Source organism: Ailuropoda melanoleuca, chromosome 2 (genome assembly GCF_002007445.2).
Source record: "Ailuropoda melanoleuca isolate Jingjing chromosome 2, ASM200744v2, whole genome shotgun sequence".
Lineage (NCBI taxonomy): Eukaryota > Metazoa > Chordata > Mammalia > Carnivora > Ursidae > Ailuropoda > Ailuropoda melanoleuca.
This window is the reverse complement of record NC_048219.1, coordinates 98,412,856-98,429,323: the sequence shown is the minus strand read 5'-3', so window position 1 is coordinate 98,429,323 and position 16,468 is coordinate 98,412,856. Positions and strand designations below refer to the sequence as shown.

Below are 16,468 nucleotides of genomic sequence, written 5' to 3'. Positions count from 1 at the left end.
TCAGCTGCACGTCCCCCACCTTCGTGAATGACCCAAGAATGTCAAGAGCATATATGGTCTTCAGGTCAGAGCTTTTCACCTTGGGAAACTTGGACAGGTTCAGGGGGTCCTGGAACCTATGAGTGCAAAACTGAGTGAGTGGAAAGGTGCACTTTCTGGAGAGAAGATCAATCAGATTCCCTGAAGCCAAGAGCTGTGGACGGCAGTGGGCCTCAGAATCCCCCACCCCGCAACCAGGGCTGTGACCCTCTTCAAGACGGCAGTGCTGGGAAGGGCAGGGCAATGGCACCAGGGGTTAGAGACCCAAAGGACTGTGGTCTGTGCCCCCGGGGGTTTTCCACATTCACTAATGAGTAATGGAGTGTGCCTGCGGGCTTGCGGGGGTGATTGCACCAGGCAACTTCCCTCTCTGCTGCGGGAGGCAGGGCAGGGGCGTCGGCGGCCTTCACTCCCGGCCGGCAGCCTCACTGACATCATCTCCACGAACCCTTACAGCCCTGCCAGGAAGTAGTTCTTGTTCCACATTAAAAATGGAACCACCGGGCCGGGAAGAGGGGCGACTTGCCTGGGGAGGGTGGGAGCTGGGACGTGAGCCCGGGCATTTGTAATCCTATCACTCTGCTGTCTCCGGTCAAACAGGGGATGGAGGTGCTGGGCCACCGGGAAAGGGGGCTCAGAGTCGTGGGGTGGTGGTACTAGAGGTGCCTCACGGTAAACAATGGAACGCTCCCAATCTTTGTTTAGTAAAAGCTTTCAAAAAAGTGGATTGGTGCCCTTGGTCAGTCCTGCATGTGTTCCTCCTAAGTCCATGCTCCGTTGGGCTGCCAGGTGGCCCCCCCCCCAAGCCCTTCCCGAGCTCCAGCCTGCTCCCAGCAGCAGCCCGAGCTGAATTCCAGGAAGCTAACCTTCTCTCTTGGCTCAGACAGCCCACCTGGGTCTTGATGCCCAACTCTCCCACTGCACGGTGCAAGGGGACAACTCTGGAGAGCACCCAGGGCAGTGGGACGCTCCCCCTAGAGTGACTTGCTGACATCGAGGAGAAAGCTATCTACAGGGTCCCTGGAGGAAAAAGACTGCTCTAATGCAGGAAACTGAATTAAGTCTCATTTATTCTAGGGCAAACTCAAAAGGGTTTTTTTTAATGTTTTCTTTTTTAGCAAATCCTAGCACATTATTAACAAAAAAAATCTGTACATTTGCCATGATACACTTGATAGTGAAACAAATAAGATATAAATACAGATATGGATGTAACATGAAAAGCCCCCAAAAAACAAAAACAAAACCCAAAAAACCCAACCTAGGGGTGTGGGGACCATGCGTGTGAACACAGTGCCGACAAAACTATTTTGGTGGCTGATAGTTTTCAGAGCGTTTCTTTTTTTCATTTCCAAACATCATTGTTAGCAAAGTCCTGGTGGGATTCTACAAAGTTCTTATTTGCTGTTAACGTGTAGTATTAGGCTTGATAAATAAAGGGCGGCAGGGAGAGAAAAAGACTCATGAGACCCGGAATGGGCTGCATCGCCTGCACAGGGGGAAGCCGGCGGGGAGCCAGAGAGGCAGTCCCGGGCTATCCGCGGGATCCAGCCAAGCGCACACAGCGCACCTGAAGGAAGCTTCGAGCCGCCCTCCGCCTCAGCCTGCGGCCCCGCCCTGGGAAGCAGGAGCCGGGAGGGAAGCCGCCCCAGCCGGAGGGAGGCTCGGGAGGGTTCCTCGGGGTCCTGGACGGTCGGGTGAACAGGGGAGGCAAACACAGTTTTGGGTGCTCTGCTCTTTGTGGTGTTTCGGCAGAACAGGAGGCCTGCAGGGAGGAGGCGGAGGCGGCGAGGCAGCGGCTGCTGGCCGGGATTCGGGAGGGCGGTGGCGGGCGCAGCTCCCTCCCCGTGAGGTGGTGGCGGCATGCGAGTCTCTCCGACGACGACGAGGGCAGCGGTTCTGATTGAGGCCAAGAGACCTGAAAGTGATTGTATCTCTCTCTCTAGGTCGAGAGATTGAAGGTTGGGGAAGTGACATTCAAGGCTAGCCCTTTGTGAGTACTAATGAGGACGTTAGGCAATGTTCGAGATTCTTTCCAACTGCAGGCGGGAAACCGGGAGACCAGGGAGTCAGTTCAAGAAGGAAGGTCTTTCCAAACGCATCAGGTGTAAAAGAACTCATAAATAACCTAGCCAGAGCGCACGTGTCTACAACAGGGGAGTAATCAAAAGGTGCCCTGACCACTTGTCGAGTGTAAAAAGGAAATCCCATTAGTGAAATATTAACAAACGGTATTTATCGATGAAAGTAAGGCCTGGTCCTGCTATGTTCTGAGCCAAAAATAAGTCAATAATATTCAACCACTTAAATGCACCCCTGAAGTTCCTTCAACAGCAGCGGTGGGGTACTTCCCCCCATGTGTGAGATACCCCCTAAACACACACACACACACACTCTCACTCACTCTCTCTCTCTCCTTCTCTCTCAGTGAAGGCACACTGACTTCACTGTTCCTGGACCGTCACTCTCAGTGCCTAGCTCCAGATGAAGTATCAAGAGTAAACTCTGGGGGCACCTGGGTGGCACAGCGGTTAAGCGTCTGCCTTCGGCTCAGGGCGTGATCCCGGCGTTGGGGGATCGAGCCCCACATCAGGCTTCTCTGCTGTAAGCCTGCTTCTTCCTCTCCCACTCCCTCTGCTTGTGTTCCCTCTCTCGCTGGCTGTCTCTATCTCTGTCGAATAAATAAATAAAATCTTTAAAAAAAAAAAAAAAAAAAGAGTAAACTCTGAATGAAACGGAGCTCGTGTGCCACAGTGTCGCAGCTCCCCCACGAGGCTGGAGGGCCAGAGCAGGGGGGGGCGTGGACATCCGCGCTGACCCCACAGTCTCTGCTCTGAGTGCTGCCCGCTGCAGGGACTCTGCATCGGACAGCGGACACCTCATTAAAAAATACCCCAGAGTAGGCATTTTTCAGAGGGAACAAGCAGTCCCATTTAGACAGGGGACAGAAGTCTTCAGGATGGCATCAAGGATTTCCATTTGGCTTTAAGAATTTTACTCAAAATGTATTTAACCAGATTCCAAATGTATAGTTCTTTTTTACTGGAGCAATCAAACCCTTAAGAAAAATTTTTAAGAAGTGTAGTTTCTCTAATAATTTCTCATTGAAGAAAAGGAAACAGACTTTAAAACTGGGTTTCAAATCCTGTTTTTCTGCAATTTGCCAGCCGCTAAATTACTTCTTTCTTAAACAAGGACTATTTCAACAGATGAGCGAGGAAATACTTTTGTCCATAAAATTAAAAAAAAAGATTCTGATACTTGGCCTCTCTGTACTCTTCTTTGATCTTACACCCAAATTAAAGTGAGAAGTCAAAACTGGGATGGCAGAGTTGCCGTTGGCCAGACTGACTGAGAACACTCCAGAACTGAGCAGCGTAGGCACAGGCTCCGGGGGAGGAAACGAGATGGCGCTAAACCTGAAAATCCCAACCACCAAGCACCAGGGTCACTGCAGAGCCCCGTTAACACAGTGTTTCCCCAAGAGCTGAGCAATGGAACACACACACACACACGCACCTTCTCCTCTATCTTCCATGCTGCATGAAATGCCACGTTAGGCACCCACGAACGGCTGCTATAGATTTACCTTGACTTTTGTGTTTGGATTTAAATGGAAGAAAGAATTCTTTCAACTGGAAGCTCCGGGCGGGGAGAGCGCGAGTGGAGTGTTCAGAGGGGCGGGGAGCCAGTCCTCGAAGGGGCTCCCAGTCCAGATCGTGTACAAGCAAAATCCCACGTGGTTGTTACAAGACCATCTTCAGGCTTCTCTGTTTCTTGCCAAGACTTGACTCATATTCTTAGTGGGTCTCACAATACAACTGAAAGACATACAGCCCTTTCCTGGCATCACAGGCCGTATCCAGAAGCAAGCAAGCAAAGATGAGGAAGCAGCACAAATTAACACACCCTCCTCAAATGTTATTAACTACGAGAAAATGCTCCTTTCTACCAAGCGCTGGCTAGAGAGCTCTGATGTTCTGAAACTGCACCCCACACACATGGTTTTACGATCTCAGCAGGCTGTACAAGACGTGTTTAAGTATGGCTCTTTTCTTATTCCATTTGTTTCGTATGAAGACTGCAATACAGGCCTTGCTTCCTTTACATTCAATACCAGTAAGATTCTACACAAAAGCTGGAAGGGACCAAAATACTGATTGTAATAAATATTTGCGGGCCTCCTGGTACTGACTGGGCAGCCGATGAGGGGGAGGATGGGGAAGGTCTCTGAGAGGCACCACCGACTGCTTCTAGGGCTACACAAAGAGACTCTGGCGCTGCCATTAGCTGTGTGTGGACACGTCGGAGGAGCTGCTGCTGTTGCTGTTCGTGGTCTGGGCCCTCTTTATATATAAGTTTAGTAGCTTCATCTGCAAAGAGAAGACAAAAAACACATTAGCAGGAGAAAAGCAATCAGACAGACAAGGAAAAAAACCCAGGTGACAATAACAAAACAACATGTTCTGGGTGCCTGGACGGCTCAGTCGGTTAACTGCCTTCAGCTCGGGTCATGATCCCAGGGTCCTGAGAGCGAGTCCTGCATTGGGCTCCCTGCTCAGTGGGGAGCTCTCCTGCCCCTCCCCCCATGTATGCTCGTGCTCTCTCAAAAATAAATAAAATCTTTAAAAAAAAAAAAAAGGAGAAGAAAAGAGCATGTTCCTTAGCTGAGAAAGTCATCATCCAAGCATTTACTGAGGGCAGCACATATCTGGCAGGGGTGAGGGCCACAGCAAGGGGAGGAGGTCAGGGTCTAGGGGAGAGAGAGTGCAATGGGGTCTCAGGAACAGAATGAAAAGTGTTACTATAACCAGGTGGGCCACAAAGGCTCCGGGGAAGCAGGTACGTGAAGGGCAGAGGCACACGTGCCGGGGTGACTGTGGCCAACGGCTCCACACAGTTGGCGCGGAAAGCAGGGTGTGGGCCCGTGCCCCACAGGGACGGGGTAGGTTCAGCAAGGCTACGGGTTAAGTCTTCTGACCTTCACTCCTTTGCCGAAGCTGCTCCTTCCACACAGCACACCTCCTCTCCACCCCTACTTTGGCCCCCTCAAGCCTACTGCAGTGCTGTGACATCAGAGACCGATCCGAAAGGCCACGTGCACAAAGGCGACCCTCATCCGCTCATCGGGACGCAGCCATTCCTTTCCTTCAGTCCCGGGGCACGGGTGCTTCACTGCGCCTCTGCGCGTGCCGCCCCGTGCTGCAGTTCACGGGCTTCCCAATGCAAGGGGCTTCCATAACCGAGATCTTATCTGCTTTTAACGTAAGCCCCCTAAGACCCTCCGAATACGTAAAACAGTGCGTAACATGGTAGGTTCTTAAATGCTTCTTGAATGCTACTAAGTTAGTATGTTATGTTGACAACTGGCCTGATCATATTAAGAACAAAAAGAACAAGTACTTGTGGAAACGGAAGGCCAATAAATATGCACGTCACACACACCTTATAAGACTGAGGGAATTACGAAATATTTCCTACCCACAGCTCTTCACCGGCCTTGCTCTAAGCAGGTCACGAGGCTGGTCTCCAGGGGGACCCAAGAAGAGAGGCTCAGCGTGTGGTGCATGAGAAAGTGGGCCCCCCAGTGACAAGCGGGAACCAGAACGGCAAGTGTACGGAGCTCCCAGGAGAGGCAAAGTCCCTGATCTATCACTCAAAGGTACGTGCAGAGAAGGAATGGACGGCTGTGCTGCGTGCTTCTGCACAAAGGGAGTAAGCAGTCTGAGGCCTGCTGCTTATTCCACAGTCCAGCGCTGGGGTCTCCCCACGCCAGCACCTGTAGTGTGGCCTTAGCCTTTTTAACTGAGCAGAGGACAGCGCAGGTTGCTTTTCCTGCCCCTTTAAAATCTTAAACCTTTTATTTTATTTAAAGATTTTATTTATTTATTTGGAGAGAGAGAGAATGTGCACGAGTGGACCAGAGGGGGAGAGAGAATCTCAAGCAGACTCCCTGCTGAGTGCAGAGCCCAACGTGGGGGCTCAATCCTGCGACCCTGAGATCATGACCTGAGCTGAAACCAAACATCGGACACTCAATGGACTGAGCCATCCAGGTGCCCCATGAGGGCAGTACCATCATTTTACATGGGGGTTCTGATGTTCTAAGGTTCAGAGTGCTATATCCAGGGCTGACCAGGTTTGAGGGAAACCCTATCCATCAAAGTGCCAGCCTGAGGTTCAAGAGATCTAACACAGTTCTAGAACCAACTTCACCATTAACTGGTTGTTAATGTTATTCAGAAAACACGTCCTCCGGACACCCCTCTCCTGTTCCTACCCGAGCTGTTCTTGCTGTTCCCTCCGGCAGTTTGCTCCTGCTTCTCTCCCTCTGCAGCTCAGCCCTGTGCTGCCAAGCCCCCCAGTTCAGTCCCGCCTCCTCCAGGAGGCCTCCACCTTTCCTCCTGCTCCAGTGGGCCCGCGACCCAGTCACTGGGTCAGCCACATGCTGGTGACTCCTGCAGGCCTCTTTGTGTCAGTCCTGTCCCCAGATGCATTTTGTGCTACCCCAGGGCGGGATGAGGTTTTGCTTTTCCCACATACGCTAGTGGTATAGTAGAGAGCAGCTTCCTAACCCATACTTGTTGAATCAAAGACTTTTTAAAGAAGAATAAAATGTGCTAGGAGACAGGACAGTTCTATTTCTGTGAAAGGCTGGCTAAAAAGGAGTTGCTGAACACTGCTGTACCTATTTGCAGTCAAAACCATTGAGTAGATAAATGGATAAAGAAGATGTGGTAGTTATATATACACTGGGATACTAGCCAGCCATCAAAAAAAAAAAAAAGAAATCTTGCCATTTGCAACGATGTGGATGGAACTAGAAGTTATTATGCTAAGCGAAATAAGTCAATCAGGGAAAGACAATTATCATATGATCTCACTCATATGTAGAATTTAAGAAACAAAACAGAGGATCATAGGGAAAAATAAACAAGACGAAATGAGAAAGGGAGACAAACCATAAGAGACTCTTAATCATAGGAAACAAACAGGGTTGCTGGAGGGGAGAGGGTGGGGGGACAGGTAATTGGGTGATGGGCATTAAGAAGGGCACATGATATAATGAGCACTGGGTATTACGTAAGACTGATGAATCGCTGACCTCCACCTCTGAAGCTAATAATACACTGTATGTTAATTGAAAAGAAAACCAATGAAGTACCCACTAGCGAAGTCCAGAACGTAAGTGCAAGTGCAAGGAAAAGATGGTTAGAGAGCTGATGACGTGTATGTGTTTAGAAGTTCACAAGGAGCTGTTAAGGACTCTCGTATCTGAGCCTCTCAAGGATCCTCTGGGGGAGGTAGCACAGGTTCTCCCATTTTACACATGAAGAGGCTGGGGTTCACTTGCTCCGTCAGCTGGTACAAATGCGAATTATAGGCTATTATAACCTTAAGACATGAGATGTAATCCCCACAGCAACTGAGAAAACAGCTACAGAATACACACAGAAAGAAATGAGAACAGAAACGTTTCAATACACAAATCAAACACAAAAGAAAACAGTAATGCAGAAAAATGAGAGACAGAGACAGCTCTACAAAATATAAAAAACATATACCCAAACGACAGAAGTCTCTCCTCCCCAGTAGTTACTTCCAACGGCTATGGTGAGGCTCTCTAGTCAAAAGATACATGGGCAGGATGGGTGAGGAAAACATGGTCCCGCTCCATGCTGTCTACAAGAGACTCGCTTTAGGGAAGACACAATGAGGCTGAAAGTGAAAGGCTGGAAAAGACACCCCATCCGAATTGTACTCGAGAGTGCAGGGGTGGCTGTGCTCATATTGGGCAAAATAGACTTTAAACCAAAAAAGTTTACAAGGAACCAAGAAAGTCCTTATATGTTCTTAAGAGTTCAATATACCAAGAAGATACACCAAGTACGGCCATTTCAGTATCTAGTACCAGGCCAGCAGAATATAAGGAGAATTGAAGGGAGAAACCGTTTTATAGTAACAGTTGGAAACTTCAAGACTCCGCTCTTAATAATGTAAAGAGCAACCAGAAAGAAGTCAAGGAAAGCGAAGACTTGCACACCACAATGGACCAACTAGTTCTAACGGACACATGCAAAATACTCTACCCAACAAGAGAATACACATTCTCCTCAAGTGCACAGCTCATGCTCCAGAACAGGCCGTCTGTGAGGCCACAGATGAAGTCTCAATAGACTTACAAAGACAGATCCCACACAAAGTGTCTTCTCGGACCACAACTGGATGAAGTGGAAAGCCAGTAATGGAAAGAAAACTGAAAAATTCACGAATTTGTGGAAACTGAACAGCGTCCTGGTAATGGGTCAAAGAAGAAATCACAAGGAAAACTAGAAGAGATCTTGAGACAAATGAAAATGAAAACAGAACGTACCCAAACTTCCAGGCTGCAGCAGGCACGGCGCAAAGAAGATACCGTGCAGCCGCAAATGCTTAGGCTGACAAAGAAGAGCCCACAGCAGTCACCTAACTTATACCTTAAGGAAGTAGAAAGAGAAGAATAAATTGAACCCAGAAAGAAGGAAATAATAAAGATTAGGACAGACATAAAAGAAATAGAAAAACAATGGAGAAAACCAATGAAACCAAAAGTTGGTTCTTGGAAAAGATAAACAAAATCAACACATCTTTAGCCTGTTAAGAAAAAAGAAGACTCAAATTACTAAAATCAGAAACGAATGTGGGACATTACTACTAATTCTACAGAAATAAAAAAGATGAGGGGCGCCTGGGTGGCTTAGCCAGTTAAGCGTCTGCCTTCGGCTCAGGGTCATGATCCCGGGGTCCTGGGATCCAGCCCCACGTCAGGCTCCCTGCTCCTTGGGGAGTCTGCTTCTCCCTCTGTCCCTCACCCTGCTCATGCTCTCTCTCTCTCTCAAATAAATAAATAAAAACTTAAAAAAAAAAGAAATAAAGATTATAAGAGAACACTATGAATAAATGCACACCAACAAATTAGATAACCCAGATGAAACAGACACATTCCTAGAAAGATCAAACCTACCAAAACTGAATCATGAAGAAAGAGAAAATGCGAACAGACCTATAATTCGTAAGGCAATTGAATCAGTAATCAAAAATCTTCTCGCAGGTGGCAGCGGCCCCATGTGGCAGACACAGAGATGCAGATCTCTGTGAAGACCCTGACAGCAAGACCGTCATTCTCGAGGTCGAGTCCAGTGACGCCACTGAGAAAATTAAAGCCAAAATCCACGACAAGGAGGGCATCCTGCCTGACCCGCAGCATCTCATTTTTGCGGGTAAACAGCTGGAGGATGGCCGCATTCTCTCAGACTATCATATTCAGAAAGAGGCAACCCTGTACTTGGAACTTCTCCTGCAGGGTGGCACCATCGAGCCTTCCCTCCGCCAGCTGGCCCAGAAATACAGCTGTGACAAGATGATCTGCTGCAAGCGTTCCGCTCTGCTGCACGCCTGCAGTCACCTGCCGCGGGAAGTCACCACACCAACAGCCTGCGCCCCAAGAAGATCAAATAAGACCCCCCCGCCGGCTCTTCTTTTGCCTGCAGGGCCACCTCCTGCCAGAGCCCTGAGGCCCTGGGACCTCAATAAAATTTTCCTTTCATTGACCAGAGCAGTAAAACAAAAGCAAAAACACAGTAACAAAAAACTTCTTACAAAGAAAAGCCCTGGACCAGATGGCTTCACTAGCTAATTCTATCAAACATTGAGCAAACTAACACCAACCCTTTTCAAACTCTTCCACGAACTCGAAGATTAAGGAGCACTTCCAAACTCATGCTGTAAGGTCAGCATAGTCCTGATACCAGAGCCAGACGAAGAGGAGAACAGAAAACTACGAGTTAATATCTCTTATGAACACTGATGTAAAAATCCTCAAGAAGAACCTAGCAAGCTGAATTCAACAGCATATTAAAAAGAGTATACACCATGGCCAAGTGGGATTTCTTCCTAAAATTCATTGATAGCTCAACGTATGAAAATCGAATCAATATGATACGCCACATTAAAAAAGGAACAGGAGGAAAAAAACACATGAGCATTTCAACTGATGATAGGACAAAATTCAACACCCTTTGATTATAAAATTACTCAACAAACTAGGAATAGAAGGAAACTGCCTCAACGTATCAAAATCTATATATGGGAAGCCTATGGTGAACATGATGCTCAATGGTAAAAGACTGAAAGTGTTTCTTCGAAGATCAGGAACAAGGCAAGGATGCTGACGTTCCCCACTTCTATTCAGTTTGGTACTAGAAGTTCCAGCCAGAGCAATTAGACAAGAAAAAAAGTAAAAGGCCTCCACACTGGAAAGAAGTAAAATAGTCTCTATTCACAGATGATGAAAGACCTTATATGTAGAAAATCCTAATGATTCCCCCCCCCAAAACCCTGTTAAGACTAATACATTTAGGAAAGTAGCAGGTTATAAAATCGTCAGTTAATGAATGGAGAAAGGGTAGTCTTTTCAACTGGTGCCATGGAAAACTGGATATCCACATGCAAAGGAATGAGATTGGACCATTACCTAATGCCATACAAAAATTAACTCAAAATGGACCAGAGACCTGAAGGTATGAGTTAAATTATAAAACTCTTAGAAGAAAACATAGGGCAAAAGCTTCACAACACTGGATTTGGCACTGATTTCTTGCATATGTCACCAAGATCACTGGCAACAAAATAACAGATAAATTGGACTTCATGAAAATTTAAGAATTTTATGCATCAAAACACATGGATTAATATCCAAAATATACAGAGAACTTCTAAAACTCAACAATTAAAAAAAAAAAACACCCATTTCAAAATAGACAAAGGACTTGAGTAGATATTTCTCCAAAGAAGATACAAGCAGCCAACGAACATACGGCCACCAGCCACTGGGACGGCTACCACCAAGAAGAGAAGAACAAATGCTGGTTGAGTATGTGGAGGAACTGGGGCCCTTGGGGGCTGTTCTTGGGATTGTAAAAGGGCACAGCCACTGTGGAAATGTTATTATCGGATTCAGCAATTCTAGTCCTGCATAGATAACCCAAAAGAACTGAAAGTCAGGTCTCGAAGACGTATTTGTACACACATATTCATAGCAGTACTACTCCCAACAGCCACAGGTGGAAAGAACCAGTGTCCATTACTGAAAAATGGATAAGCAAGCTGATGTATGTGCATATAATGGATTATTATTCAGCCTCAAAAGGGGAGGGCGTTCTGGCACATGCTACCACAAGAATGAACCTCAAAGACGTTACTCTAAGTGAAATAAGCCAGTCACAGAAAGACAAACGATTCCACTTTTATGAGGCACCTGAGCAGTCAAATTCAGAGAGACGGAAATAGAATGGTGGTGACCAGGGGCCAGGAAGAGGGAATGAGGAATTATTACTTAATGGGTACAGGGTTTTGGTTTTACAAGATGAGAAAAGTTCTGGAGGTGATGGTCACAATGTACTTACTAATGGTAAACTGTACACTCAAAAATGGTTAAGATAACAAATTATATGTTATGTGTATTTTGCCATAATTTAAAAAAAATCAGAAAAAGAAAAGAAAGCTTGTTCAAGGTCACACAGCTAGCTAGGAAGTGGGGGACAGAGACCAGAGGGCAGGTTGTCTGACCCCAAAGACGGCAATGCTGCCACAGCGATGGGACACTCTCAAAATGCCCCACACGCATTCCTTCCGCGTCCTTGCACTGGGCCTTTCTCTACAGAGAAAGAGGAATTCTTTTTACTTCTACTCGAACAGACTTAGCACCCTGTCGGCTACTGACGTTTGGTGGTGGTGATGTATCCATGAGTCTACACAGTTCATATTAACAGACCGGAGTTACCACATCTAACAACTGGGAGAGGATGAATTGGGCTACCGAAGGAGAACGGTGTGCGGGCCGGACTCTCTCAGCCTCTCTCAGCCCCGAGCAGACTCAAGCTGTAACTGGACCCAAGGCCACCACCGGAAGGAGCAGCAGCAGGTCAGTGGCCGGACAGGGATGAGAAAACACCTTTATCTTCTCAGTCCATTAGTAGAGGGATCACACGAGATGATGGGACAGTTGCCTGACTGAGGAAAATGAAAACTGCCAGACAAAACCAGGGTCTAATACTATATGCGGATGAATTTTAAAAGTTGAATTCCCTTTGTGAATACTGTCTTCTAGTCCTAACTGCTGGTGACTCTTGGCTCAGTGTTTTTCGGGTCATGGCGAGGGCAGGGATCAGTGAGGAGCCTTTTTGTGGGAGAAAAGGAAAGGAGGAAGTGGAAAATGGAATCAGGCCAAGGAGCCCCCAAGTCATTTACCTACACCCGCCTCACTCACACATTCTGACCTAGCTGCTTATTTCTGTCTGCAAAAGGAGTCAAGTATCTCCTCCTGGATCAGTGCTTCTCAAGCAGGGGGGATTCCGCCCCCCAGGGACGATCTGGCCATCTGGCTTGACGGGGATTACCACACCCGGTGGTGGCAGTGCTACTGGAAGGTACAGACGGCAGTCAGGAATGCTGCTGACCTTCCTACAATGCCCAGTACAACCCCGACAACAAAGTGGCCCCAAGTGTCAATGGTGCTGAGGGGCAAGTCCTGCTTGGACAGAGGCAGGCAAGCTGGCTTTGCTAGAACGCTGGGGAAGCAAGGCTCTAGTTGTGACGCTCACCAGCAATGTCAGAGGAATAGCTTTATTTGGAAAGAAATGGGGCGTTACTTGCTGATTCCTTCTTTCATAAGGAGCACATGAGGGCACCTCTAGCTCCAGACTTTTTCATCCAGAATACCGCCAGGGTGTTTTGAATTCCATGTTGACGCGCCTCCCCCATGGACAGTCCCTGCAGCAGCCTCACCACCAGGCCGGAGGCCTGCGAGGCCCAGGAGTACAAGCTGCCACTCCCTCCCTTGCCTCTCCTGCCAGAGATTGGGACATCCAGCTGCTCTCACCTGGCAGGCTCTTCAGATTTTAAGTTTATTTTTAAACCAGTAAGCACTCCAGCCACTCTCAGCTACAATGAGCCTAATAGGCCTTTTGTTCCACATTCGGCCCCCGATTCTAGAAAACTCTGAAAGGAACATGAGAGGCAGCAAAGTGAGGGAAAAGCTGAGCTGTGTGTGCCCTTGGGCAGTTAAATGCAGGATAACTGTCCTTGTCCCACAAGGATGTTATTATGAACGAATGCATCAACACACGCGGAGTGCAGACAACGGCATCCGGGACCCGGGACTTGGCAAGCACCAGGGAAGAACCTGCTATCGTGACCGTGATGCCCATGAGGGACCCTGGCTGTCTGGAGGCCAGAGCTGTGGCCAAGCAGATTTATGACGGCTGGCAGAGCCCAGGTGCTATGGGCCCATGTAACACTATACATACCTTGCTCCCCGTGAGCTGTGCGAGGTGAGGTTTCAGCTCTTCTCCAATTACGGAATAAATTGCCACTAAGCAAAACACGCTGGCCTTACGCACACTGCTTTCGGTGTTGTCATAACCCTACAAAGTCAGAGGGGACACAAAAAGGAAACGAGATCAAAGACTTGCTTCACAGTCCATGTGTCACCCACATTTCCACAAATGCTCTCACAGTTCACCCGTGGACTTGTCGCCAAACACCACGGCACACCTGAGATCTGCCACTGAACCCAGAGAGGTCAAAACTTGACAGTGTCGAGAATGAGCTGGATCCTGGGGTTGGAAGCAGGAGGCTGGCCAGTGGCACAGGGGTCTGCCCGTGCACGGGGTGCTGCTTACCACAGCCGTCGCAGCAGCGCCACCCAACACACACGTGCACCACAGAGAACGGGAGAGGAACTACGGGTGGAAAACTGTAGATTCTTTCACATTTCTCCCAATGGTAGAGCAAGTCTTTTTTTTAATCGTATTTATTTATTTGAAAAAGAGAAAGAGAGTGTGCAAGCACGAGTGAGGGGGGCAAGAGGGAGAAGGAGAAGCAGGCTTCCTGATGAGCAGGGAAGCCCTGAGCCAAGGGGCTTGATCCTAGGACCCTTGAGATCATGACCTGAGCTGAAGGCAGATGCTTAACCGACTGAGCCACACAGGTGCCCGCCGGGGTAAAGCAAATCTTGTGTGAAAATGCTTTTTAAGAAATGAGAAGTGCATCCCTTACTCTTGTGGGCAGAACCTCTGTGCCAGCCAAAGATGGCTGGAGAAGGTCCGGACCCGCAGCCTGAGAGGTGCAGCCTCCACAACTGGGCCTCGATCTACCTGTCAGCCTGGTCCCTGCCCCACATTCAAATAGGACTACCTGCTGCTCTCCAAGCAGCCCCAAGGATTCTTCAGTCTGTATTTAAATTCCTAAGCCGAGTGCTCAGCAAGCAGCAGTATTTATTAAATCATGAAGCTGATTTTTCTCTACCTTCCCCACTGAAATCACTCTTTCCTTCCAGGGTCCAACCCTAAACCGGCCTTCAGTGACCCCTTCTCTCTCCGCTACCCAAGCCTGGAAATCACCCCTCGGCCTCCACTCGCACCTACAGTAATTCTGCTCGCTGTGCCCCCACCCAGAGCCACCTGCATGGCTGTACTGGGTGCCACAGCACGCTGAGCCACCCTTGGGATCGTGCCGTAGCACCACAAAACATCTTTTCTCTTCCAGAGTCTAAGGCAATGCCTCACGCTTAGAAGGCTTTCTTCAGTAAGGGTTTGCTGGAGAGGAGAACAAGGACCCGTATCTGATTCATGGTCCACCTTGCCCAGGACTGGGGCCCACAGATGTGCAACAGGGGTTTGTTGAAGGAATAAACAACAACAAAAATGACCAAAATATATTTATAGTAAACAGAAAGCTCATTCTGGGAGTCACAGTTCTAATCTGCCAGAAGGATCTTCCTGCTACATTCAGGGGAGGGTGCGTTAGAAAACAGAAGGTGTGGGGTGTCCAAGCCATACAGCTGCACAGGTTCCTAAAAGCACAGGTCGGCGCCTGCCTTTTCCTCCCTGCCCCTTGAGTGAATGAGGAAAGCAAAGCCCCCACATGCCCGGGTTGGGCAGCGCCTGCTCCCGGCCTCACAGCCCCGGGTAGACAGGCGCCAGCCAGCCGCTGGGAGGGCCCACCTGCAGCAAGCCGGGGATGATGTCGGCGAGGAGCTGCAGCAAGGACTCCTTGGCGATCCTCTCGACGACTTTGGTCTGCATCTTGATGGCGGCGAGGTTGATGGGGTAGTCAGCTGTCTGGATGATGGGACACAGGACTTTGATGCACTGCTCTGGGTGGATGGAGCTGGCCAGCGTGGATGCCGCCTCCTCGGCCGCTCTCACTACCTGAAACACCACGTCCCCACGTGAGTGAGCTCCCAAAGAAGAAGTCACACCGCTGCCTAACTTCGGAAGCCAGACCACAGACTTCACCTGATGCCTCTGGCTAATTTTGTACAAGGAAGTAAAAGCAAAGTGGTTTGGAGAGTAATTTTACAGGGGATGGGGGGCATGGGGAGGCAGGCATGGGGATTCCACCAGAAACCCCGGAAAAGTGTTTCTCTGAGCGTTGTCTCCCCCTGCAGCAGCAGCATTCCTGAGAACTGTGCTAGAAATGCAACTTCCGTGGCCCCAACCTGGACTGGCTGAATCAGAGACTGGGGGAGGGAGTGGGTGGGGGGGTGGAACACAACAAGCTGTTTGGGGTGGGTTTTTTGTTTTGTTTTTTAATTTATTTATTTGATAAGGTGCCTGGGTGGCTCGGTCAATTAAGCGTTCAACTCTTGGTTTCAGCTCAGGTCATGATCCCAGGGTCCTGGGATTGAGCCCCACATCCCTCTGCCCCTCCCCCTGCTTGTGCACGCTCTCTCTCTGTGTCAAATAAAAAAATTTTTAAAAATCTTAGAAAATTTATTTGAGAGACAGAGAGCATGTGCAAGTGGGCGGGGAGGGGCAGCAGGAGAGAGAGACTCTCAAGCAGACTCCCAGCTGAGCGTGGAGCCTGACACAGGGCTTGACCTCATCACCCTGAGATCATGACCTGAGCTGAAACCAAGAGTCAGATGCTTAACTGACTGAGCCACCCAGGCATCCCCCAGCAAACTGTTTTAATAAGCACTTGGGAGAGTCTCCCATACGGGAAAATTTGAGTCTCTGTTCTAGAAGAGTAGGACTTAAATAAATAACAGCCTATGGGACATCCGTAATTAAAACAACTAGAGAGAAGCCTTGAAGAAAAATGAGAATGGCTTCAATACTTGGGATCCCATGGAAGCACCTAATTGCAAAGCAGCTGGGGAGGCTCAGAAAGAACTCTCTGGGTTTTCTTGTGAGGAGATTCTTATGGAAAGTTGTTTTTCCAAGAATCTGTGCTGGTATCACCTCACCTTGTACTCTGAAGGAAGTGCATGACATGGCCACCTCATGGCCAAAGGAGCAGCCTCTGACCTCTGAAGAGGTCACGATGAGCTAGGATACACTAAGTATTAGTCCTATTGGATGAGAGGCCACCCGAAGGGCCACAA

At 48.6% G+C, this 16,468-nt stretch overlaps 1 protein-coding gene and 1 pseudogene across 17 annotated transcripts in view; one reads left to right on the top strand and one right to left on the bottom strand.

Moving 5' to 3' along the window:
- Nucleotides 1-2,762: 2,762 nt before the first annotated feature.
- CLASP1 (cytoplasmic linker associated protein 1) overlaps nucleotides 2,763-16,468 on the bottom strand; it is a 264,159-nt gene continuing 250,453 nt past the window's right edge. For all 17 annotated transcript variants that reach the window (XM_019802321.2, XM_034654388.1, XM_034654392.1 and 14 more), the window contains 3 exons: nucleotides 15,084-15,290; nucleotides 13,386-13,502; nucleotides 2,763-4,412 (listed from right to left, as the gene is read on the bottom strand). In XM_019802321.2, coding sequence (XP_019657880.1) covers nucleotides 4,326-4,412; nucleotides 13,386-13,502; nucleotides 15,084-15,290 — 411 coding nt within the window. In that variant the 3' untranslated portion in view covers nucleotides 2,763-4,325. The remainder of the gene's footprint in view (nucleotides 4,413-13,385; nucleotides 13,503-15,083; nucleotides 15,291-16,468) is intronic.
- Nucleotides 9,162-9,537, top strand: LOC109490025 (annotated as a pseudogene).